The 27,343-nt window shown below is 44.9% G+C and overlaps 1 protein-coding gene across 2 annotated transcripts; it reads left to right on the top strand.

The window, feature by feature from the left end:
* Positions 1–11,386: 11,386 nt before the first annotated feature.
* CDKN2AIP (CDKN2A interacting protein) lies at positions 11,387–24,145 on the top strand. 2 transcript variants are annotated; one of them, XM_063460006.1, is made up of 3 exons: positions 11,387–11,868; positions 18,502–18,601; positions 22,402–22,488. In XM_063460006.1, the coding sequence occupies exons 1-3, from the start codon at positions 11,465–11,467 to the stop codon at positions 22,408–22,410; spliced, it is 513 nt and encodes a 170-aa protein (XP_063316076.1). In that variant the 5' UTR covers positions 11,387–11,464; the 3' UTR covers positions 22,411–22,488. The 2 variants fall into 2 exon arrangements, with proteins under 2 accessions (XP_063316076.1, XP_063316075.1); XM_063460005.1 differs by having other exon boundaries at positions 11,389–11,868; positions 18,502–18,632; positions 22,402–24,145.
* Positions 24,146–27,343: the final 3,198 nt, after the last annotated feature.

The raw sequence follows: 27,343 nt of genomic DNA, 5'->3' as shown, positions 1-27,343 counted from the left end.
CACAGATAATGGCCATATATAAATATGAGGCTCTAAATCAGGGAGAACCAATGCAGGAAGAGGAGTGCTGAGGGATTCACATCATAGAAAAGTCTGATCTGGTTCATGGTAACCTGAGGTGTATGCAAACCAAGGTTAAGTGATGCCTCAAGTAATTGTGAAATATCAAGAGGCATCAAAGGGGGGAATGTGGTGGAATCTCGGTAAAAAAATAAATTTAGTAGGCCGAGATTACCACGTGGCATGTGTACGTGCATATGCTGACGTATCGGTCGGTTGGTTGCACGTGGTAAGATACGATCAGTAGTGTACGGAGCATGTGCAAGAATACCGGATGTAGTATTCCCCTCCTCCATTGTGCTGGACAAGCCATGCGGTCAAGCAGGAAGTTAATTCTTATTTGTATTGATTGGTCAAGAGAATGTGCGGGTGGAGCTTAATATGGGAGGAGTTATATGCCTATATAAGGAGCCTGCACTATTGTCCGGGGCTCAGAACTTGTTCTATTTTGGTGACATTAGTCCCTCTGAGTCCCGATCGGTGAACCGAATAAAGAATCTCTTCCTTCCTGAAGAAACCTGTGTCCATCTCTCTGTGCTTGGCTTCCGTCAGTTTCTCCGGTATCAACAGGGGAGAAAAAAATATTCTGAACAATCTTTCCCATAGTAAGAAACACTATGGGACCGTTTGTTAAGAATATTTTTTTTTCTGGGTTTCCTCCTCTAAAAACTAGGTGCGTCTTATGGTGTGGTGCGTCTTATGGAGCGAAAAATACGGTAAATGTAACAAGGGTTTTACATTTTTCAAAGGGTTATTCATTAAATTTCTCATTTTAGAAAGTGAAAATCTAAATTGCTTAATTTATATCAAAATAGCGTATTTAAAAAATATAAACTTCGCCATAGTGACAGCTTGACTATTGTAGCCTAATTTTTGGAATTTATGCACAAAAATTATTAGTTTAACCCTGCCCTTTCTCAGTCTTTCATTCCCTGGTATCAAACTATATCCAACGCAGAGTGCACTTATAGAATTGAGGACTAAACAAAATAAGATTAATTTAAATTAGACATACAGCAGCTATCAGTCATTGACTATTCAAGTTTTGAGGATGAAATGTTGGGTAAATAATTTTCAATCTTTTGTGTTTTTCCACCTGTTTATCTGTCACAGTTGGCACAATTAACGTTAGGGCTGGTGTAAAAATATTCCAGGGCTGCTTTTTATTCCCAGTCCGGCCCTGTTCTGAGGGCTCGGAGAGCCAATGCTGGCAAAAGCGCTTTAATGCACGTTTCGAGCAGATCTGCCAAAAGTTTTGGGCTCGCATCCAGAGCTGAACCCACATGCCTGCTACACCTGCTCCACTGGAGGCCCAGGCCGCAGAGCGAAACCTCCGGTCCAACAAAGACACGAAGGCACTACAACCCCGCCGGGAGGTGGGAAAGCCCCGGAGTTATGGCGTGCGGCGGGACTTGACTCCTCAACCTCCTGGCATTAAGCAAAGGCCACAAAAATCCCCAGATAGAAAGAGGCACAAGGGAACGAAAGCCCACCGCAAGCTTGCTCACCCTAAACTACCCAAGGCCCGCTCCTACCTTCCTGAGCAGAGGGCCCGGAGGGCGACTGCCCCGACGCTCTCTTCACGCCGTCGGAGGAAACACCGACCCCACGACCTCACACGCGAAGCCCACCAGCAACAAACACGGCATCACCCGACAGGCCCTATAACGGGGAGAGGAGGCAACATACCAAACATGGAGAAGGACTCTTTGTCATGGCCGGCACAAGGGGTTGGTTGAGCACAACCGACAATGTACTTCTCTATACCACTTTTGTGCCTGAAATTGCTGTTGAGGACATGTTCAAAGTTGGTAGATAATATACCCCCTAACCTCCCGATACCCACTAACACCCAGTGGCTGCACTGCTACTTAATCAGCTGGCTTAATCAGATATGACAGGCATAGGGGGGAAGCAATACCGTTGCTATAATTTGCCTTTACCTCACTTAGCTTGATACCTTTCAACCTGTATTATATGCAACTAAGCCTGAAGATTCATTAGTTAACACTGGTAGGACCGTTACATGTAAGTTAGCTCCAAGGCCACAACACTGTTTATACCAAACTTGTTATAGCTCCTGTGACCTGACCCCTAAACATGTTTTATATCTTACACTATGCATAGTGACATGTTCACCTCCTAGATATTCGTATTATAACAATATGCAAGCCCAGTCTGTTCCCACCTGTTCACATAGAATGTTGAAACTTGTTTGACCATATATTATAAAAAATGTGCATGTCCCTCATATGTCATATTATACATTGTGTTTATGGAAGACTGTCTGCGCTGATGTGACATGTTATAAGCTTGACTGTATTTACTCACATATGCACAACCAAAATAAAGAATAAAAAAATAAATTGGCTAACTTAGGTGAACCTCGACTCGGAGAGCTTTATTGCTTGAATTGGTTCCAGGTGTGAATGGAGCAATATGGTAATCAGTGGTTAAATGGGTGTAGATGGCATTGGACTGTCCTAAAAATTGCATTTATGTCTATGTGTTCGGTTGAATTTTAACCTGTATTTGTGAAGTGTATGTAGCATTCGTCTGATTGTACGATAAAATCACTCCAGTTACTATGCGAGTGAAACTACCGAACAATCAGACCACCCCAGGAGTAAGTGTGCCTCCAATTACTGTTCGCAACAATGTTGCAAACGGTTAATTGGCGGTTTGTGTAGTGGGTTCTTTGTTCTCTGGGTGCCCGCCATTCGGGAGACGAACACGTGGCGGCGGCCATTTTAAACTCCCGAACAGCGGTGTTTTGCTGTTGGAATTTTTCTGGCATCATCCCACAGCAAACAGAAAAGTGACCAGGCTGCCTCTTTTCGAAGAACTAATCCTGGATTAGAAGCTCTCCTATCGCACAGTAAAAGTTTGTCCTAAATGGGCTTAACAGATAACACCAAGAAAACATATGACAGAGCTTTCAAGTTGTTTTCCAAATTTGTGGCAGACTTTCATATACTAAACTGCTTTTCTATTGAATCATTGGTCACATTCGCAACACCATCAAGTTATATCTCACAGGTATTCAACACCAAATGCTTATCACATTTCCTAATAATTCCCCTTTCCTGTCAGCTTATCCCATAAAGAGCGTTCTGAAGGTTATACAGAAGTTAAACTTCTCTCAAAACCCACAGCGATTGCCAATTGCCAGCTCTAAATTCCAAGACATTTCAAACCTACTTGACACTACACCTTTTGAACAGCAAACAAACCTTATGATTAAAGCAGCCATATACCTTGCATTCTATGGTTTCCTCAGGTCCAGAGAGTTTACCATCACAAAATTCTCAGAGAGCAATTACCTAAAGATACACGACCTTGTCAAAACAAATGATTACTTCATCTTGACTCTAAGATAGTCCAAAACTAGTCAAACGGACCCGCAGTAGAGATCCCGTACTATCCAACACATTCACCCTGGTGCCGGTCAAGGTTCTAGACTCACTCGCTAGTACACTTATAGGCTCATCAAAAGATTCACCTCTACTCGAATTACACGGTAAACCACTAACAACGCACAAGTTCGTTCTGTACCTGCGTACTCTACTAGTTAGGTTGGGGCTTAGTCCAACCTCTTACTCAGGTCATTCATTCCGCATAGGAGCAGCGTCATCTGCATGCAGTCATAATGTTGATACTCACATAATAAAAAAAATGTGCTGCTGGAAATCGTCTGCTTATTGCAGGTACGTACCACGTCCAGAAAAGGAAATTAGAAATGCATTTAATACCATGGCTTTGTAAGTATCGTATCTAGTTTAATAAAGTATTGCTTATCTTTTTGCCCTCTTTATTACAGGCCTAACCACTCATCAGTTCCGGCGCACCACTACCGACTTTTAGTATAATATAACTCTTATTAGAATCTAACATTTATCTAATTCATGATCGGCTATGGTTTCCAACCAAAAATAAACAGAGTTATAAACTTGTAAACTTGATATATCATGCCAATGAACATTAAATGTGTAAACCTGGTACATCATGTCAATGAGCAATACATACATAAACTTGGAACATCATGCCAATAAAGCAGTAAATACATAAAATTGGTAAATCATGCCAATGAGCAATACATACATTAACTTGCATATATCATGCCAACGAGAAGTAAATGAATAAATCCAGAATATTATGCCAGTAAATACATAAACATTTTATATCATGCCACATGTGCCTCCAAAATGCCTCATAATGCCATGTGCCCCCAAACACCCTGCCAGTGGCACCTCTCGGCCACCAGCATCCCTGTGCCATGTCTCTGCCCATAGCCTCTCTGTGTCTTCTCTCTGCCTCTAGTGAGGGTGACAGTGTGTGTGTGGGTGACAACAGTGGCGTACACACGACTCATGGGGCCCCAGTGCGAAAATTGATCTGTGCCCCCCACGCGCTTACTCTGCGCGGGCCAGGGCCGCAACACATGGCGGCGGGCTCCTGGTCGCAAAGGTTGCAGGGCTGCGACCCCTAGGACCGCGGTATGTACGCCAGTGCATGCAGATGCACACACACTTAAAGGACCACTGCAGACACCCAGATTACATCAGCTCAATGAAGTGGTCTGGGTGTCAATTCCCTCTAGTCTTAACCCTGCAGCTGAAAACATATATATGCCACATGTGCCTCCAAAATGTCTCATAATGCCATGTAATGCTTTCCTACGGGCCCCTGCCATCCATGTGTCTCCCCCTCCATGTCCCCTGTCATCCAAGTGTCTCCCCTTTCAATGTCCACTTACCCATTCCATCCATTTGTCTCCCTCTCCATGCCCCCTGTCATCCAAGTGTCTCCCCTTTCAATCTCCACTTACCCATTCCACCCATGTGTCTCCCCCCTCCATGTCCCCTGTCATCCATGTGTCTCCCCCTGCATGTCTCATGCCATCCATGGTTCTCCCCCTCCATGTCCCCTGTCATCCAAGTGTCTCCCCTTTCAATGTCCACTTACCCATTCCATCCATGTGTCTCCCCCTCCATGTCCCCTGCCATCTAAGTGCCTCCCCCATCCATGTTCTTTGTCATCCATGTTTCTCCCCTCTCAATGTCCACTTACCCATTCCATCCATGTGTCTCTCCTTCCTCAAGTGGCAGGCAGCTGCTTCCCTTTCAACACTAGCTCTGGCACCTAACTATATAGCCCCTCCCTGCTATTTTTCCTGCCAGGGGAGGGACCTGTTGCTGTCTGGCATGCTCTGCCTCATCTCACTGACCGTCGGGTTGTCACATAACACCCGTCGCTCCTACACAGGGCGCAAGGGCCAGGCGCTCCCCAGCTGGCTTAGTGTGCGTGCGGTTCCCTTATGGAGCCGCACACTGCCTGCAGGCGGAGGGGTGTGCAAAAAAAAATTGTTGACCTGACAGCTGATTTTTGTGCTCAGGTGGGGGCCAGTTTCGCCGCTGGTTCGGTGAACTTGTTATATGTTAGTAACAGGTTCGCGCGAACTGATTGAAACACACCACTGAATGTAGTGCTAAGTAATTATCTTTTGTTTCTTATATAAACCCTGACGGAAGCCAATTCATTTTGAGATATGATTTGAGTGTTGTGTGTCAGTCATTTCTCCTGAGCTGCTCGTAGGTGTTTTTGTGCTGTTTGGAGTTCCAAGGACATTCTGCATCCGTGAATAATCCCCGGGGAAGAATTTCTACCCTAACATATTTCAAATCAACTATTTTTATATAAAACTTAATTTAAAGCGGTACTGTCATCCCGAACTTACCTTTCTTTAATTGATTCCTCTTCTCTCCCTCTGTCAGGATCTGTTCTTCATTTCTTTCTGTCTGCTCTAGTTTTCTTTAAACGATAAGACAAAGTAGGTACTACTTTGTCTTATGCAGGTTTCCTGTGCTTGACCAGCGGAGGAGAAAAGTGTGCTTCGTTTCCGGTGATCAAAGCAATTTTCCCACAATTGTCACCTTTGATCCGTCATCTCGCGATGCATCCTGTCAGTATTCCTGAACGTCCTGGCGAAACTACCGGATTTCATTCTAGCACAATAAGAACAGTTTCTCCATTCGTGTTAGGACGCAATTCGGGACTTTGTTCGCATCGGAATTTCATTTGAATGAACAAAATTCTGATTTGATTTATGCCGTGCCTGCATCTTGCAGCCGCTTAGTAGATAGGGAGCTATCTACCAAAAGGTTGAAAGACCTAAATTGGTCTTTCAGAAAATTTACTAATACTAAGTAAAGATTACTTAGTGTTAGTAAATTCTGCCCCTACTCGCTATACCGCGAGAAGGGGCATGTCTAGTAAACAGTGAGCAGCCACTGGCTGCTCACTGTTATAAAAAAAAAACTTGTGTCCCCCCTCCCAAGCCCCCACCCGTGCCGCACAAGCACGGCCGTCTTTCATGCGGGGCAAACGGGGCAGCTCCCCGGGCCCAGTTACTCCTGGGGAGCCCCAGAGCAGCTACCCCTTGGGCCCCCGCGAATTGCGCAGCCCTCTTGAACCGGGCGGTGCGGCTGCACAGAGCCTCACCGGCCCGCACACTAAGGAGGCCCCTCCGGGTGGCCCATGCACTAAAGGCCACCCGTTGGGCATGTGTCCCCTTCCCGGCTGGGAGGAAGTGAGGGAAGTGAGTGCCGCGCGTCACTTCCTCCCACCGGAGATCAGAGCTGCACTGGAGGAGGAAGGCAAGGAGGGCGGGAGTTCCAGAGGAGAACTCCCAACTGCCTCAGCCTGCCACTGGACCCCAGGAAAACCACCCTCCAGAAAAAGGTAAGAGCCTGGAGGGTGGCTAAATGTCTGTGTGTGTGTGTGTGTGTGTGTGTGTGTGTGTGTGTGTGTGTGTGTGTGTGTAAGTATGTCTGTGTGTGTGTATGTCAGTATGTCTCTGTGTGTGTGTGTATGTCAGTGTGTATGTGTTTGTATGTCAGTATGTCTGTGTGTGTGTGTGTGTGTGTATGTCAGTATGTCTGTGTTTGTGTGTGTGTATGTCAGTATGTGTGTGTATGTCAGTATGTGTGTTTGTGTATGTCAGTATGTGTGTGTGTGTGTATGTCTGTGTATTTGTCTATGTGTGTATGTATGAATGTATGTATGTCTGTGTCACTATGTCTGTCTGTGTGTATGTCAGTATGACTTTTTGTGTATATTAGTATGTCTGTCTGTGTGTGTGTGTGTGTGTGTGTGTGTGTGTGTGTCAGTATGCCTGTGTGTGTCAGCATGTCTGTGTGTCAATACGTCTGTCAGTGAATGTGTCTGTGTGTGTTTCAGTATATCTGTCAGTGTATGTGTCTGTGTGTCAGTATATCTGTCAGTGTATGTGTGTATGTATGTATGTGTGTCTGTGTGTGTGTCAGTATGTCTGAATGTGTGTCAATATGTCTGCCAGTATATATTTGTGTGTCAGTGTATGTGTGTGTCAGTATGTATCTGCAAATGTTTTAATATGTCTGTCTGTGTGTATGTGTCAGTATGTATGTCAGTGTGATTGGGGGATGGCCGTAATTGGGGGGTGGGAGGGGCAGGGCCCAGGGTCCTATTCATATTATAGATGGCCCTGCGCGCGAGTGGGGCTATTAAACTGAGCAGGCGACCTATTACCCCCCCGGGCCCCCACCCCTGAGCAGCGGGTGAGGGCCCTAAACAAAAATAAGGGTGGGGGACCTATGGCCCTCCACCCCAGCCCCCACCACTGAGTGGTGGGTGGGGGCCCGAAGTAACAATAAAGGGGGGGGTACCTATTGTCCTTCCCTGTGGCCCCCACACATAAGCGGCGGGTGGGGCCCCTAAATAACAATAAGGGGGGGAACCTATTGTCCTCCCCCATGGCCCCCACCACTGAGCAAAGGATGGGGGCCCTAAATAAAAATGGGGGGAACCTATTGTCCCCCCGGCCACCACTCATGAGCGGTGGTTGGGGGCCCTTAATGAAAATGTTAACCCCCCCAGGTGACAAGGAGTCCCCAAGCCCCTAGTCACCCCCAAACCCCAAAAAAAGAATTAATAAATCCCTACCTAAAATAGTGAGGGGGAACAAGAGAAATAAATACCTGTAAAAACTAAATAAAACTTACCATTTGATGTCTTCTTTTTTCTAAAATCTTTTTTCAGACCCAAAAACGTCCATAATGCCCATCACACTTTAAAAATAGAATTAAAAACCTGAGCGCCCCCAAAATACTCCAGATGCTAAAAAATTAATCCATCTTCACCCAGCTAGGACACGGCGCAGACTGAGCTCCACGGGGCAGGGAAAGGCTTATAAAGCCTTCCCACTACTTGCAATTAGGCTCAGAGCGCTCTGATTGGTTTGTTTAAGCCAACCAATCAGAGTGCTCTGACAGGTAAGTCTCTAAATTTACCTGTCACAGCACTCTGATCAGTTGGCTTGAAATCCAACCAATCAGAGTGCTCTGTGTCATTTTACATAGCGTGGGAAAGTTCTTTGGAATTTTCCCACGACAGTATGGGAAAATTCCAAACCTACCACACTTTTGTGTCCAAATAGCTTAATAGTGCCATATTTGTTCCCAGCTTCCCAGTGCTGGCTCTGTCCCCTTACAACTTCCCAGCGTCATCTTTGTCTCAATATAACTAATCAGTGCCATCTCTCTGTACCAATATAGCTAATTAGTGCAATCTTAGTTTTCAAATATCTTTGTCCCCATCTTATCAGTGCCACTTTTGTGTCCAATTAATTTAATAGTGCCATTGTTGTGCCAAAATCGTTGACCAGTGTCATTGTTGTCCCAAAATTGCTAATCAGTGACATTTATTTTTCCAAAAAGCTTACCAGTGCCATCTTGTTCTCAGAGAGCATGTCAGCTGGTAGTGTTTTTGCATGGGTGTATTTTGCAATGTATTGTAATGTAATGCAGAAATTTATTTACAAATGTGTGTGAATTCAAATGAATATTTGTGTATAATATTAATGTGTACAGGTGCAGTTATTGAATATTTGTATGAAATGTGTTAGTCAGTGCAAGAATGTATTTGTAAGATGTGCGTGTATGCTTGTATGTATGAGCGGCCTTCACTGGACATTACTGTGCGTGCATGCATTGTTTCAGCAGTATGTTTGTTTATTTTTCTAAATGACCCTGTGTGACTTATCTCATCATTCTCTTCCACTTTTGGCTCTATCCCATCCCCAGGGGCGTTGCTATGTGGACCAGGGACTTCCGCCCAAAAATACATTTGATAACCACTACTGTAGTTAATATTAAGCTTGCCCAATAATCCACCTTAGCTGTACCGTAAAAAATAATAAATAAATTGATAATAAATAAATTTAATAAAATAATAAATAAATCTACCTGTCCTCTCCAGATCTCTCTCTGGCCATCTTGACTCATATCTTTGACTGCCTCTCTGCGATTTCCAACTGGATGGCTGCTCACTTCCTTAAACTCAACCTGTCCAAAACAAAACTTCTGGTCTTTCCTCCCTCAAATGTTGCTACTCCCCTGTCTGTCTCCATCCAAGTCAACAGTGCCACGATCACCTCTACCTCGCAGGCTCGCTGCCTAGGTGTTCACTTTGACTCCGACCTCTCCTTCACCCCTCATGTCCACCCCTCATGTCGAACACCAAATTCTGCCACTTCCATCTCAAAAATATAGCTCGCATCCGCCCCTATTTAACACCAGATGCGACTAAGGTGCTGGTCCATGCCGTTGTTCTTTCTTGCCTTGACTACTGCAATCCCCTTCTCAGTGGTCTTACGTATTACCAGATTGCACTGCTGCAATCTACAATGAATGCGGCGGAGAGGCGCATTTTCCTGTCTGTCCGCACCTCCCCCCTCTGTGAGTCCCTACATTGGCTTCCAGTTAGATATAGGGCTCAATTTAAGATTCTGGTACTTGCTTACAAGTCCCTACATAATGCTGCTCCAACCTACCTATTCTCCCTCTTTACACAAGTACGTCCCGTTGAGGCCTCTGCCGAAGACCTACGTCTATCCTCTGTCCGTACTCCCACATCTGATGCTCGCCTCCAAGACTTCTCCAGGGTTGCACCTTTTTTGTGGAACTCCCTTTCCTTCTTTGTTAGACTTTCACCCAGTCTTCACTCCTTCAAAAAATCTTTGAAAATGCACTTCTTCAGGAAAGCATATCATTTAAACTGTTAGCGGGTTTTAAATGGAAGAGTTTTGATTCAGTCGCCAGTTAAATAAGTGAATCATATTGCTTTTCATAAACTTCAAACAATTAAATATTTTTCTTTTCTAAATTAGATTACACAAACAGAGAAGAATTGGAAGTGTGGTGGGGGAGGGAATTTTCCAAAAAGCACCATCTTTATGCTGAGTAAAGAGCGACTATTGTGCCAGAAAAACAAAGCTGTTTTCCTGGCCATATTGCTCCCTATAGTTCCCCCCTAATAAAACCTAAAGTCGCCTAATGAACTGGAAATCCCTCTAGCGACTGTCTGGTAGTGAAGTAGTCTGAGTCTCTATAGTGTCCCTTCAAATGAACACTATAGGTTAAAGAACACAAACATGTATACCTGATCCTATAGTGTACAAAAAACTACCTAGCCCCCCTCCCCTTTTGACCGTAAATATAGTAAAATCTGACCTTTATTCCAATCTACTGGAAGAGGGTGGAGACACTGAATGTTCGTGCTGCTGCCCCAGGAACATCTCTAGCAGCCATCTGAGGCGTGGCCAGTGAAGTTATTACTAGGCTGTAATGTAAACACTGCATTTTCTCTGAAAAGACCGTGTTTACTGCAAAAAAGCCTGTTGGGACTTACTATACTCACCAGAAAAATTACATTAAACTGTAGTTGTTCTGGTGACTATAATGTCCCTTTAAGCTACTGACTGTAATACTCACAATAGGCCACTGAGTGGCACTATTTATACTTCCTATACTGAAATAAATAGATGAAAAGCTTCAAACTAAATAGTATTGTTGCTACAATGTAGGTGCCTCTTGAATTTATCTGTTTAAGAAAAATGTAGCGCTTGATAGAATTGGAAATGGAAAGATAAGAGGAGAGTAAAGAGACACACCTGTTCAAATAAATGTCTTACTAGAGTGGAGACTCAAGTGGCATCTCATGTCTTTCCTTGTGTACATGAGGCAATAAATTAGAATTGCTGTAAGTAAAGCGTGCTTGGCTATTACTGTTTGTCTACTGGCAAAATATATTGTAATTCCTTCAAATCACTGTTTGCAGAACATATAACCAAAGTCAGACCATATCTGCCACCTGTTTAATGAACTATAACATGTATTTTGATAGCATTTGGTGTTGTTTAGGGTTTGGCAAACAGTAGCAGTCTATATAATGTATATCGTTTTGTTTTAAGCCATTGTGTTCCATTTCTCCAGGACTTGCTGACCGTGTGACTGTGTGATTGTATGTCTGGAGGCCGGGGGTGGCAGTGCTCAGGCGGAACCTTTCTCTCCTGCTCTGGTTTCCCATGCTGGGGACGGGTTTGCTGGGCGGACTCTCTTGGCTGAGTGTCTGGGAGAGGGTTTCCGTTTCTATTCTCGGTAGTGGAGAGTCGCTCGGTTTACAGCCACCGGCCACCGAGGAGATCCGGCCGCCTTACCCCGATCCGGCCGCGGCCCCGCCGGCCATGGCTGCTGAGGACGAGGTGTCGGAGTTCCTGGGTCAGAGCCCGGACACGGCCAGCTGGGTGGAGAGCCTCCGCGGGGAGTGCGAGTCGGACAAGCTGTGGGGCTACCGGAGAGAGTTCATCCTCCGCAACCTGAGCGACTACTGCGGGGACCGGCTGCCCCCCCTGGAGAACAACAACCAGGACCTGGACCGCCTGCTCTCATACTCCATGGTCTGGGTCAACCACGTGTTCACCGGCTGCCGGTCAGTGTGACAAGTGTGTAATGAGGGGGGGTGGGGGGACGACACTGTGTGTAATACCCTAGGGGAGGTGGACACTGTGTGTAATACCCGGGAGGGACGGGACACTGTGTGTAATACTGGGGGGGGGGACGACACAGTGCGTGTGTAATACTGGGGGGGGGGATGACACAGTGCGTGTGTAATACCGGGGAGGGGACACAATGCGTGTGTAATCCCGGGGGGGGACACAGTGCGTGTGTAATACCGGGGAGGGGACACAGTGCGTGTGTAATCCCGGGGGGGGACACAGTGCGTGTGTAATACCGGGGGGGGGACACAGTGCGTGTGTAATACCGGGGGGGGGACACAGTGCGTGTGTAATACGGGGGGGGGACACAGTGCGTGTGTAATACCGGGGGGGGGACACAGTGCGTGTGTAATACCGGGGGGGGGACACAGTGCGTGTGTAATACCGGGGGGGGGGGGACACACAGTGCGTGTGTAATACCGGGGGGGGGACACAGTGCGTGTGTAATACCGGGGGGGGGACACAGTGCGTGTGTAATACCGGGGGGGGGGACACAGTGCGTGTGTAATACCGGGGGGGGGACACAGTGCGTGTGTAATACCGGGGGGGGGACACAGTGTGTGTGTAATACCGGGGGGGGGACACAGTGTGTGTGTAATACCGGGGGGGGGACACAGTGTGTGTGTAATACCGGGGGGGGGGCACAGTGTGTGTGTAATACCGGGGGGGGGCACAGTGTGTGTGTAATACCGGGGGGGGGGACACAGTGTGTGTGTAATACCGGGGGGGGGACACAGTGCGTGTGTAATACCGGGGGGGGGACACAGTGCGTGTGTAATACCGGGGGGGGACACAGTGCGTGTGTAATACCGGGGGGGGCACAGTGCGTGTGTAATACCGGGGGGGCACAGTGCGTGTGTAATACCGGGGGGGGGCACAGTGCGTGTGTAATACCGGGGGGGGGCACAGTGCGTGTGTAATACCGGGGGGGGGGGCACAGTGCGTGTGTAATACCGGGGGGGGGGCACAGTGCGTGTGTAATACCGGGGGGGGGGGCACAGTGCGTGTGTAATACCAGGGGGGGGGCACAGTGCGTGTGTAATACCGGGGGGGGGACACAGTGCGTGTGTAATACCGGGGGGACGACGACACAGTGCGTGTGTAATACCGGGGGGACGACGACACAGTGCGTGTGTAATACCGGGGGGACGACGACACAGTGCGTGTGTAATCCCGGGGGGACGACGACACAGTGCGTGTGTAATACCGGGGGGACGACGACACAGTGCGTGTGTAATACCGGGGGGACGACGACACAGTGCGTGTGTAATACCGGGGGGACGACGACACAGTGCGTGTGTAATACCGGGGGGACGACGACACAGTGCGTGTGTAATACCGGGGGGACGACGACACAGTGCGTGTGTAATACCGGGGGGACGACGACACAGTGCGTGTGTAATACCGGGGGGACGACGACACAGTGCGTGTGTAATACCGGGGGGACGACGACACAGTGCGTGTGTAATACCGGGGGGACGACGACACAGTGCGTGTGTAATACCGGGGGGACGACGACACAGTGCGTGTGTAATACCGGGGGGACGACGACACAGTGCGTGTGTAATACCGGGGGGACGACGACACAGTGCGTGTGTAATACCGGGGGGACGACGACACAGTGCGTGTGTAATACCGGGGGGACGACGACACAGTGCGTGTGTAATACCGGGGGGACGACGACACAGTGCGTGTGTAATACCGGGGGGACGACGACACAGTGCGTGTGTAATACCGGGGGGACGACGACACAGTGCGTGTGTAATACCGGGGGGACGACGACACAGTGCGTGTGTAATACCGGGGGGACGACGACACAGTGCGTGTGTAATACCGGGGGGACGACGACACAGTGCGTGTGTAATACCGGGGGGACGACGACACAGTGCGTGTGTAATACCGGGGGGACGACGACACAGTGCGTGTGTAATACCGGGGGGACGACGACACAGTGCGTGTGTAATACCGCATGGGGGGGACACGACACAGTGCGTGTGTAATACCGGGGGGACGACGACACAGTGCGTGTGTAATACCGGGGGGACGACGACACAGTGCGTGTGTAATACCGGGGGGACGACGACACAGTGCGTGTGTAATACCGGGGGGACGACGACACAGTGCGTGTGTAATACCGGGGGGACGACGACACAGTGCGTGTGTAATACCGGGGGGACGACGACACAGTGCGTGTGTAATACCGGGGGGACGACGACACAGTGCGTGTGTAATACCGGGGGGACGACGACACAGTGCGTGTGTAATACCGGGGGGACGACGACACAGTGCGTGTGTAATACCGCATGGGGGGGACACGACACAGTGCGTGTGTATTACCGGGGGGACGACGACACAGTGCGTGTGTAATACCGCATGGGGGGGACACGACACAGTGCGTGTGTAATACCGGGGGGACGACGACACAGTGCGTGTGTAATACCGGATGGGGGGGACACAGTGCGTGTGTAATACCGGATGGGGGGGACACAGTGCGTGTGCAATACCAGGGGGGGGGGGACGACACAGTGCGTGTGCAATACCGGGGGGGGACGACACAGTGCGTGTGCAATACCGGGGGGGGACGACACAGTGCGTGTGTAATACCGCGGGGGGGACACAAACACAGTACGTGTGTAATACCGGGGGGGGGCACAGTACGTGTGTAATACCGGGGGGGGGCACAGTACGTTTGTAATACCGGGGGGGGCACAGTACGTGTGTAATACCGGGGGGGGACACACAGTGCATGTTTTCATCCATTGTTCTCACCATGTGCCTCTGATACATGAAATGGTGGCCACGCCACTAATACTAATACAGGGGGGGAGAATCACTGAGCGTGTAATACTAATATCGGGGGGGGACCACTGAGCGTGTAATACTAATATCGGGGGGGGACCACTGAGCGTGTAATACTAATATCGGGGGGGGACCACTGCGCATGTAATACTAATACCGGGGTGGGACCACTGCGCATGTAATACTAATACCGGGGAGGGACGGGGCCACTGCACGTGTAATATTAATACCGGGGGGACACCACTGCGCGTTTAATACTAATTCCGGGGGGGGGGCCACTGCGCGTTTAATACTAATACCGGGGGGGGACCACTGCGCGTGTAATACTAATACCGGGGGGGGGACCACTGCGCGTGTAATACTAATACCGGGGGGGACGGACCACTGCTTGTAATACTAATACGGGGGGGGGACCACTGCGCGTGTAATACTAATACTGGGGGGGGAGACCACTGCGCGTGTAATACTAATACCGGGGAGGGGGCACGACAGTGCGTGTGTTATACCGGGGGGGCACGACACTGTGTGTTATACCGGGGGGGGACACTGTGTGTGCGTAATACGGGGGACACTGTGTGTGAGTGTAATACGGGGGGCACTGTGTGTGAGTGTAATACGGGGGACACTGTGTGTGAGTGTAATACGGGGGACACTGTGTGTGAGTGTAATACGGGGGACACTGTGTGTGAGTGTAATACGGGGGACACTGTGTGTGAGTGTAATACGGGGGACACTGTGTGTGAGTGTAATACGGGGGACACTGTGTGTGAGTGTAATACGGGGGACACTGTGTGTGAGTGTAATACGGGGGACACTGTGTGTGAGTGTAATACGGGGGACACTGTGTGTGAGTGTAATACTGGGGACACTGTGTGTGAGTGTAATACGGGGGACACTGTGTGTGAGTGTAATACGGGGGACACTGTGTGTGAGTGTAATACGGGAGAACACTGTGTGTGTGCGTAACACGGGAGAGCACTGTGTGTGTGTGTGTGTGCGTAACACGGGAGAACACTGTGTGTGTGCGTGTGTGTGCGTAACACGGGAGAACACTGTGTGTGTGCGTAACACGGGAGAACACTGTGTGTGTGCGTAACACGGGAGAACACTGTGTGTGTGCGTAACACGGGAGAACACTGTGTGTGTGCGTAACACGGGAGAACACTGTGTGTGTGTGTGTGCGTAACACGGGAGAACACTGTGTGTGTGTGTGCGTAACACGGGAGAACACTGTGTGTGTGTGTGTGCGTAACACGGGAGAACACTGTGTGTGTGTGCGTAACACGGGAGAACACTGTGTGTGTGCGCGTAACACGGGAGAACACTGTGTGTGTGTGTGCGCGTAACACGGGAGAACACTGTGTGTGTGTGTGTGCGCGTAACACGGGAGAACACTGTGTGTGTGTGTGTGTGCGCGTAACACGGGAGAACACTGTGTGTGTGTGTGCGCGTAACACGGGAGAACACTGTGTGTGTGTGTGCGTAACACGGGAGAACACTGTGTGTGTGTGTGCGCGCGTAACACGGGAGAACACTGTGTGTGTGTGCGCGTAACACGGGAGAACACTGTGTGTGTGTGCGCGTAACACGGGAGAACACTGTATGTGTGTGCGCGTAACACGGGAGAACACTGTGTGTGTGTGCGCGTAACACGGGAGAACACTGTGTGTGTGTGCGCGTAACACGGGAGAACACTGTGTGTGTGTGTGCGCGTAACACGGGAGAACACTGTGTGTGTGTGCGCGTAACACGGGAGAACACTGTGTGTGTGTGCGCGTAACACGGGAGAACACTGTGTGTGTGCGCGTAACACGGGAGAACACTGTGTGTGTGTGCGCGTAACACGGGAGAACACTGTGTGTGTGTGCGCGTAACACGGGAGAACACTGTGTGTGTGTGCGCGTAACACGGGAGAACACTGTGTGTGTGTGCGCGTAACACGGGAGAACACTGTGTGTGTGTGTGCGCGTAACACGGGAGAACACTGTGTGTGTGTGCGCGTAACACGGGAGAACACTGTGTGTGTGTGCGCGTAACACGGGAGAACACTGTGTGTGTGTGCGCGTAACACGGGAGAACACTGTGTGTGTGTGCGCGTAACACGGGAGAACACTGTGTGTGTGTGCGCGTAACACGGGAGAACACTGTGTGTGTGTGCGCGTAACACGGGAGAACACTGTGTGTGTGTGCGCGTAACACGGGAGAACACTGTGTGTGTGCGCGCGTAACACGGGAGAACACTGTGTGTGTGCGCGCGTAACATGGGAGAACACTGTGTGTGTGCGCGTAACACGGGAGAACACTGTGTGTGCGCGCGCGTAACACGGGAGAACACTGTGTGTGTGCGCGCGTAACACGGGAGAACAGTGTGTGTGTGCGCGTAACACGGGAGAACACTGTGTGTGTGCGCGTAACACGGGAGAACACTGTGTGTGTGCGCGTAACACGGGAGGACACTGTGTGTGTGCGCGTAACACGGGGACACTGTGTGTGTGTGTGTGTGCGCGCGCGCAATAGCTGGACTGTGTGTATTACGAGGTATTGCAGGTGTAGTACTGTATTGTAGGTGGACTTGATGCTATACATGAAAAGAGTGTAGTACCAGGTGATGTTGGTGAATATGTGTCATATGGGTGCTACAGATGGACTGGGTGCAGTGCAACTTCCTAATGGTGATTTGGGTGTAATGCAAAGTGCTAGACACACAGGGTATACAGTGGGGCCATGGAATATTGCAAAAAGTAATACATTATAATGCAAGGTAGTGTATCTAATACATCAGTGTGGGCTACTGCAGCTGGACTGGTTCCTGAAATAGTTCTCTGGGTTCTCAGACTGACTATTTGTGTGTCCTCTGGCTTCATCTCTGTATGTGGAAATAATGGAGACAGATTTGTGAAATTGTAGTGTTCGGCAAACGGGTATGATCCCCAGGGAAACATTCAAACAGCAGACACGTTCCATTAGTGATTATTCCACTTTTATTTTGACACGGGTTTTCTGGTTGCCACACATTGATAAATACCTCATTACTAAATCTGGAAATGGCTGTTACTTTTTAAAGTTTGAGTAATGCTTACAATGTTATATTCTGATATGAATCCTGAATGTCCTCTGTAAATGTTATAGTTATTGGCAGCCCTGATCCATGAATTATGGCACCTCATTATGTTCAGTGTTAGACATTGCATCATTTTCTACTACAAATATTGCTTTTTGCACGTGTACCGTATTAGGTTCAATCTTTGCTTTTCATGTCTCTCCTCAGTCCACTATATATATGGTAAACCTACATACATGCATCTATAGATGAATTAAATGACCTATGGAATGGGAGCAATTATAATTATTGTTTGTAATTGAAGGCTAATCTTTGAGAAGTTATGTTTATTATGCCTTTGTACCCATAAATAGATGTGAGTGTATTTGTATAGCATATATTTATTTGTAAATTATATATACACGTTAATGGCTGATTTTAAGTATGCCTACTGCTTCAGTGTTTGTCATTAAAAATGCTGGCTTTTTGTTAGTAGACAATTGGACTAGTTTGCTTTTCCCTTCTAGTACATGTACATACAAGTGCAAAACTATTACATTCACGAACATGAATGCTTATTTCAGCAGCACAGAATGCTTAAACTGCTTCACCACACGTTTTTCAGTAAGTGTACTTTTATAGGTATATACATGCTTGTTTGGTTTTTGTTTTCTTATCCTTCACTTGCTTCAAATTCTTTAAAAAAATGTGCTTTACTTTGTTTTAGTTATCCTTCTCCAGTTATGGAAAAAGCCCTTAATATGGCAGACAATATTAAGGTGAATGATGCGCCAGTCCATACAATTCGAGATGATCTGGTTTCCAAGGTGAAGAAAAGAGGGATTGCAAGTAGCAATGGTTAGCAGAATATAGATGTAAATCCATAGAGTTTTATTGTGTAATGTGTTACGTTTATTTGCAATGCTGCTTTCCAGCAACATTCAATGGAACACTGTAATTTGAGTAATAAACGTGTGTCTAATGTTAGTGGTTTTTGTTTGTTTTCCTGTGTTTTTAGGTTGTCACTCTCACCCATAGTAAATAAAAAAAAGTCTTGTCATTTCCCATAGGGAATCCTTAGAGGTTCTTACTCACTGCCACTACTAACTGCCATGCTTCTGTAATCTGCATCTCCTCATCAATCAATGCATCTTTATGGAGAGAGTTTGGCATCATGCATAATGTTTGTCTTGTTTTCCTTTTAGAAAGGGAAGATGAGCATGTTGAAGTAAGAAAGATTTTAATAAGAACATGTATTTGGTATGATGCTGTAGCAGATGTATTCCTACACATACAAAACAAAGGAATCACTCAGCGTAAAACCAAAGCTAACCAAAAAAAGCAAGGTGTCTCACTATCACCCTGTAATATATATGTGTGTGTGTGTGTGTATATATATATATATGTGTGTGTGTATATATATATATTATGAATTCATACACATTATGAGCACTAAGCCTACCTTTAATTTACAATACTTTCAAAACTATTGAATGTTCACTTGTATTAGAAAAAAAAAAGTACAATTTTATTGGTGGTGGGTTTCTCTGAGCGTGACGATGAATTGTCATTTAATTTTAAGTGGAATTTATTGAGGGGATCTCAACCTAGGCTCCTTACAACCAATTTTATATAAAATTCCTGGTCTCACTGTGGTAGTGCAAAAGCTGTCAGCCCACCATCATTATCTTCTTGTCCAATCCAATGCTTCTCATTGAAAAGCATTGGGAATAAGAATGCATGCACAGCGAGCATCACACCCATCCAATTAAATGCTTCTCACATGGAAGCACTGAATCCAATGCTTCTCATTGAAAAGCATTGGTAATAAGAATGCATGCACAGAGAGCAACACACCCAACCAATTAAATGCTTCTCACAGGGAAGCACTGAATCCAATGCTTCTCATCGAAAAGCATTTGATGGCATTTGACATCGAGCATCACATAACAGAGCCAAACATCTGCATTCAGACCACAGCAATATATATGTGCACTGCACTTCATTGTGCCTATGATTATATATATATATATATATATATATATATATTTTTTTTTTATTATTTTTTTTATTATTATTTTTTTTCCAAAAAGTAAGTTTGGCACTCTTCCCATTAGTTGAAATTATCAGCTGTTACCAGGGTGCAAACCCGCGATGTATATATAGAAAAATCATAAAGGTGCACGCCTGGATTTAAAAATGATAACTTAGTTTATTGTGCAAAAGAAATGTGTTCAAATGATCGACGTTTCGACCTCTAAAAGGTCTTCCTCAAGATCTTAATCAGTTAAATTGACCCCGGTGCTGCACAGCGTAGATAGATATGCAAGAAGATGAAGAGAGCACTCCAGAGGATTTTTCAATGATTTTTATATGTTGTTCAGATGATCAACGTTTCTACCCAAGAGGTGTTTGTCAAGATGTACATACAAATGAGTGGATTGTTTATATAAGGCATAAATTATTACAAAGTAATCACTTACCTAGTGCAAGTGTGACACCCAAGATCCATGTGCTAACGCTGTGTTGTGCTCCGGTGATCGCACGTGTGTGACCGGCGTGGACGTGATGACGTAATCATGCTGCGACCAAGAGGTTGTGAATGCATCTAGTTACCATAGCGACGTGATGTTAGAGGAATATCATTGAACGTGGAGCATGCATTAAATGAAAATAAAACCAACGAGGAGGATATGTAGAATAATGTACTTCTAACATGTAAACGAATGGTGTATTTTGTTATAAGATTAAGTGTAGTAAAAAAGACCAGACCAATGGATAGCAGATGAGAAGGGAGTGAATGGTAAAGGGATGTGATAGTTGATAAAAGTGTGTAAGTGAGGGGGGTGAAATAGAACAGAGATGAACATGGGTCTAAAAAAGGGAAAGAACAAAGGGAGCAGAGTAAACAGAGGGTGAAAATGTAAAAAGAGAAAAATGGGTGAAGTAGCCCCATAAGGCAGGATGTGGTGAAAGATGAAGGTGGTGGGAGCGGAGGTCATAGGGGATGAATATGGGGAGGAATGAATAGAGTGTAGTGACGTGTAGAGAACGAGAAGAAGGTGCCAGAGATGTGGGCTATATACAAACATATGTACATGCAGTAAAGAACGACTCATAGGTCTCATAATTGAAAATATAGTACAAAAAGAAGAATATATATATATTACTGATATCTTGGCAAAAGAAAAGTTAGAACAAGATTATGCATATATCTATGTAAGAAGAAGATGGTTTTAGCTGTTAGCAGATAAATACGAGAAAATCCTTAAAGGGAAGGTCTCAATATAGGAGAGGACATATAGATGGCCTAGAGATGGAAAAAATAGAACTATACTGAACATAAAAAGGGTAACAGAGATACAAAATACATAAGTTTGTACTTAGTGTTCTCTTTCCTCCATGAACTCCCGGGTGATGGATTCCGGTTGGCGTAGTTGCACGTAGTTTCTATGGCAACTCTACGGCAACGTACTTTTGTATCTCTGTTACCCTTAGTAATCACTCACAAGCACGAGAGGCACGTCACGGTCATCACTTACGGGTGCAATCAGTCGATGGGCTGTCTTTTCACATGTTGGGCAAGTTTAATGGGGGTAACTTCCTTATAAATCCATATGCTTACACTGTGATCTTGAGAAAGACCTGCATGGGGTTGAAACGTTGATTTTGATGTATACAGCATTTAAGATTTAAAATACAATTATTTTTTTTTACTTTGAAGACCTGTGAATGCATCGTTGTTTTTTTGTTCTCTAAATATTTATTGTTGACGAATTGCACCCAGGCAAGTATCAACATTGTTGCCAATGGAAGGTGGAGTGCCAGGTTATCTTGTGAAATATATATAATATATATATAATATCCCATAGATGATGTGTTGGGTTAGGTGCCAATCCAAACAAATTAAAGGACCACTCCACACCCCAAAAGCTTTATGGGTGAGGATTGCCTAGTTTAAGCCCAGTTTATAAAGGTGCTGATTTCTATGAGAAACCTGCACTTTTATAAATTTGCTTCCACTCACCAGTCCCTCAGCTCCAGACATCAGACCAGACGTGTGTGTTCGCACTCGAGCCGGTGCACGCACTTGCATCTGTGCACGCACCAGTGCGCGAACATGCAGCTGTGTGAATCAATTCTGAGGCTTCTCAATGAGACGCCTCTGGTTATTTTCATGTGAAGAGACTGCAAGTCTCTTCTGGGGGAAAAAGGGGAGGGCTTGCTAGGGCTGCAATTTATAAGATCTGCAGCCTTTGCAAGCTCTTTTAGGATATACTCCCAGTGAATTTGTGCATGTATTCATTAAGGGTACATCTACTAAACAGTTTTTGTTTTTTTGGTTTTCATGTGGGAAGTGGAGTGATACTTTAAATGTAGGTGTACCAGCATGCTAATATTGTGGCTATAATAACAATGATGTGGTCTGGGTGCAGTGGCCTTGTCGTTTTTGTCCTGCAATGTGAAACACAATATCCTTTTTCTTTACAACCTCTGAAATTGATTTTTAGGTTATTTAGGGCTTGTTCACTTAAGCAAACTGAAAGTATTTGTGCCTGCCTGTATTTCTCCTACAGTAAATATTGTATATAATTAATATATTTTTTTTTATTTATTTATTTAACAGAAGGGGTAGAGGAGCCGTGCAAGAAGCTAAAACCCACTGAAGATGTTGACTTATCAGAACCTGATATCTCAAACAATGAAACTGCACATGGTGAGGCACAACATGCGGTGCAGTTATCATCAGAAAGAGGCTCTGGTGCCCTGAGCCCATCTACTAGTGGTGGTCAAAGGACAGGTATAAACCCAAGTTATTCTGAAACATCGAGTCATCCTCCACCTGTGTCTGCTCCCAATGCTAAGCCTGCTTATGGTGCGAGCATTCCAGCTGCAGCCAGATATGAGCCTGAAGCTCTTCAGGAGAAAAATAATACTGCTGAATGTCAACAGCAAGCAGCAGCAGTAGCAAAGGGGGCATCTCAGTCTAGTGCAAACACAGCAAAGCCACCGCGCAAACTTACTGTGGAAGACACCAAGGAAAGACAGGCATTTTTCAACAGACTTTACAAGACCGTTGCCTGGAAACTTGTGTCCGCCGGAGGTTTTAGCCCAACGTTAAACCATTCAGAACTTCTGATTAACTGCATTGAATCTTTAAAGTCGTCATTGGATATTGCTTTTGTTCCACTGAAAGAATTAGCAGACTTACCCCAAAATAAAACCTCTCAGGAAAATATAGTCTGTGAGTTACGATGCCAGGCTGTTTATTTAGGAATGGGCTGTGGAAAAACTAAAGAGAATGCAAAGGCAGTAGCCTCGCGGGAGGCCATAAAACTGTTCCTCAAAAAGAAAGTAGTGGTTAGGATATGCAAAAGGAAATACAGTGGACGTGATGTAGAAGATTTAGTACTACTGGATGAGGAATCACGTCCAATAAATTTGCCACCAGCATTGAAAAATCCACAGGATCTTCTATAGCATAAATATGGAGGACTAAACAAAAAGAATAGTTTCTATATTAACACATTTGTTTTTTCCCCAGATGTGTTCAATGCTTCAGTTTTAATAGGGAGACACCATCTATCTTAACAGAAGGTTTTTTGGTTTTTTTATGACTACAAATGTTTAGATCTGAGTTAACTGATTGCCTTAAATAATACAATCTACATGGTTTTATGTAACAGAAATATTGGTTTTAGTCCAATTTTGTTTTTTTTTTATTTAATGTTTCTGAACATGTATTACTTATTGCAATCCATAGACATTTAATTTTCCATCTGGTCTAATTTAGTTTAAACTCTTGTAGTAAAAATCTGAATTAAATTCCGAAAGTACATAGAAGAGATTTGCTCATTTGTAAATGTAATAAATTAAATTGTTTGACAATTCAGCCACTTTGCTGCTTTTACTGCATATATGAGGAAACTAGTATCTTTATGTATTTACCAAAACTTGATTTTAGGCAAATTTTAACATATCTTGGTACATGATCTGAAAATTTCCTTAACAGTGCAAACATCTGTTTTAGAAAATATCTTTTCCTACTCTGTTAGCTCAGATTGTTCAAAAGCACTTTACTAAATTGCTTGGGTTTTGGGTAGTTTTGAGGTTTTATTTGTTTAATGCAGATGCATTTCAAGTTCCATAAACTAGCATATTGTAGATTGAATGGTGATGACTTTTTAAGCATTTGAAAGTATTTTCCAAAACTGGGTAGTCCTATTATACAATCTGTGCATAAAAGTGATTGGAACTTTTGATAGAATTTATATATTTTTAACATAAAAAAGAGAGCAAAAAAAAAAGAGAGAACTTGTGCGTAATAAATACCAAAGCAAACCTAAATCCAAACGCAAGTATTTTATTTTTATTTTTGTAGTAACAAAATATGGTCAGTTGGATAAAAGAGTTCGCTTGCAACTAAAACTCGTCCTGTGATTGAATTGTTTTTTTAAGGCAAAAATCTGTTTTTGCACCATCCCTGTTTTACAAAGATTCTGTTTCGTGTTCCTCTTCTTTAAATTGTTTTATGGTTAAATTGTTCTTTAACCTTTTTAGTTGTTAATGGAGATTAAAGGTAAACCTTAAGGACAAAACAAACTACATCTTAACGCTATTATGGCGTTGTATGCCGTCTGCATTTTAATAGCCACTGCTGCGGCATAGAACGCCTTAAAGGCTTTTGCTCCCTGAGCCCACTGATACTTACCTACCCGGCGATCTGCTTCTGAGGGACTGCCTGGCAACACAGACAGTCCCACTCCTGTGTAATTTCATTCTACCTATATTTTGATACTAGTGTGTGTGTGTATGTATATGTATATATATATATATTTGTGTACGGAATTATGAAAGGGGCGTACATTTCAAGTAGGTTTAGTTTTGATAAATAATAGTCGGTTGAGGTGTGCCGAAACCGACGAGAGGCTAGGCCTGCAAAAAAGAGGGCCCACCTGGTTACAATGATATGTGAAGAGGGTGTGGTGGTAGGGGAACTTCCGGAATCGACGAAGACAGGTAAGCAGGGGTTTGCTGGGTTTATATAGGCCTTAAATCCCTCCCACAACTTCAGGCATACGCCTTCTATATATATATATATATATATATATATATATATATATATATATATATATATATATATATATATATATATATAAAAACATGAATATACACATAAAATTTAAATTTAGATATGAAATCTACGTGTATTTGTATGTAATCTTTTTACATAATTATGTGATTTTGTTAATTACAATTTGAGGTACCTGTCTGATAACTCAGGCAGAAAGTCCTTTAATTTGCAAGTCCTATATTTAACCCTGTAAATTTCCAAAACACCATAAAACCTTTACATGGGGAGTACTGTTTTACCAGGGAGACTTCGCTGAACACAAATATGAGTGTTCACGTCTGTGAACGTGCAGTATTTGTGTAAAAAAAAAAGCAAAAAACAAATATGAACCCTAGCTTTGGCTACTAAAATAAAAAACACACACACCCTTTGGGGGGGGGGGGGGTTTATTCTTTATTTAAGGTGTTTAATTTTCACACAAAATGGATGTGCATACAACATGAAGTGTTAACATTGTAAGAAGTAACAGTATATGTTCTGACATGCATTTTGAGGCCGGGCCACACAATAATGTACTTTGTGCATTGGAGTCATAACATATTAACAAATCTGATGGTATCAGCGTCGTTAGACGATGGTGTAGGAACAGCAAAAGAGATGAGAGTGAAATAAGAAAAAGTGGAAAAAATTTACAGACAGTCTGGGTGTGTGGTACCCCTGTGAATTTGGAGTATTTCTTCAGTTTTCTAGGTTATGGTGCGCCTTAGCAGTTCAAGCTAAATTACCTTTGTACTCCGTTGTCTATTGGGGTGGGCATGCTGAGAGGTGTCAGGCCTATTGTCTTGGTGTACCAAATGAGTCGCCTCGCAGGCAAGCAAACTGTAGTCTGTTCCTTCCAGAGGTGTATAGATTTCCATGATGGAAAGCTGTGAATCTGTCCCCTTATATGGGCATTGGGAATTTGAATAGCCATAGACGTATACCCCCTTTTGAATACTGTTGGTTGTCTACTTTTTCAAATGGTATGCCATTATGGGGCTAATTCTCTTTCCTGGGCTGTCATACGGTTTTAAAAGCAACATAACCAATCTGGCAAATTTCAATGTGTAAAAAATGTAAAGGGAAAAAGTCATATATTGGACCCTGTAACCCATGAAACCTGTACATGGGTGATACTGATATTTTCCTAACACCTAGTGGCAGTATCACTAGGGTTGTATTCTTTGTATGGACAAGCCGACTGAAAATAAATACAAATTTTAGTAGTCCCTCCTACTTTCCCTTTAAGTACCGGACTTACCCCTAGGATATTCTGTATTAGTTCTTGTCCCATTTTGGATGGACTGCTGACTGAGGTGCAAGTCTGGTGAGGCGCACAGGTTTCTGCTTGGGGGCACAACTGTTAGCTTTGCGTTTCACAGTAGTTTCAAATGCACTACTGCGCATGCGCAATTCAGAACTTAAAAAGATTTGGTGCGAAGTTTAATTTTGGTGCCAATAAATGCCTTCCAGACCCTCAGGATAAGCATGGAAGTTGTCTTTGGAGTGTCTGCTGTGTCACTAGCCTCCCCACACGGTTCAGAGGCCTTTAAGGTAACATATAAGTATCTTTTCTTTAACGGCAACTGTTGGTTTTGATATAAAACGGCAAAGTTTGATTAAAGTAGATAATTGTTTTGCAGATGACTAGCCCAACGTCTCCTAAGGCTATAGAAAAGGAGAAAATGACTGCACCTGCACCAAGGAAAGCTCAGTTTAAATCTAAATATAATGCTTGTGCAGACTGCACTACTCCACCACAAGATGGGTGCAGGAAGAAAATGTGTAACAGCTGCGCTTCTGAAAATTAAAAAAAAAAAAAAAAAAAAACCTAAGCAGAAGGATATGGAGAGCTTCCTTCACTGCTTCCAGGATAACCTAGCACAAATCTTTTGAGTCTTTTGAAAAGAGACAACTTAAGTTCTTACTCCAACGCAAAAGAAGCATTCCAAAAAACGTAAGAGGGAAAGATCTCTTTCTGTGTCTGAATTATAATCTGGAGAATGCTCAGACACATCATACTCGTCATTTTCTAGCAAAGCTTCTAGTTTGGAAGACGGTTTTCCTACTGAAAAACTGAAAAGTTTCACTAAAGTAGTAGCGGCAGTGTCAGCCGAAGATACCTTAACAACAACAAAAATTTGATGTTTTCCTATAGACCCTAAACTCATGGAATTAGTCTATAGGGAATGGAAGAATCCAAAGAAAAGGGTGTTAATTTCCAAACGTTTTAAGGAACTAGTTTAATTACAAGAATTAAGCTGGGAAGATCTACCTAAAGTCGCACAACTGTCCAAAAAAAACTACCCTGCCAATCAGTAATTCTAGATTAAAAACATATAGAAGCAGAAACATTCTGTAGAAGAATATTCCAAGCAGCAGGGTATCGCAGTGGCAGGTGCCTGTCATGAAAGTGGCTTCAAGCAACTGAGAGTTGTCTTCTTGAAGGTGTAGT

Source organism: Pelobates fuscus, chromosome 6 (assembly GCF_036172605.1).
Source record: "Pelobates fuscus isolate aPelFus1 chromosome 6, aPelFus1.pri, whole genome shotgun sequence".
Lineage (NCBI taxonomy): Eukaryota > Metazoa > Chordata > Amphibia > Anura > Pelobatidae > Pelobates > Pelobates fuscus.
Note: the sequence above shows the minus strand (reverse complement) of the source record. Positions and strands in the feature narration are given on the sequence as shown.

Bases quoted from the DNA above. Each gene is read 5' to 3' on its own strand.
- CDKN2AIP (XM_063460005.1), top strand. From the start codon at position 11,465: ATGCTGGGGACGGGTTTGCTGGGCGGACTCTCTTGGCTGAGTGTCTGG. The intron at 11,869-18,501 runs GTCAGTGTGACA...ACTTTGTTTTAG, and splicing joins CACGTGTTCACCGGCTGCCG to TTATCCTTCTCCAGTTATGG. The intron at 18,633-22,401 runs GTTAGCAGAATA...TTTATTTAACAG, and splicing joins AGGGATTGCAAGTAGCAATG to AAGGGGTAGAGGAGCCGTGC.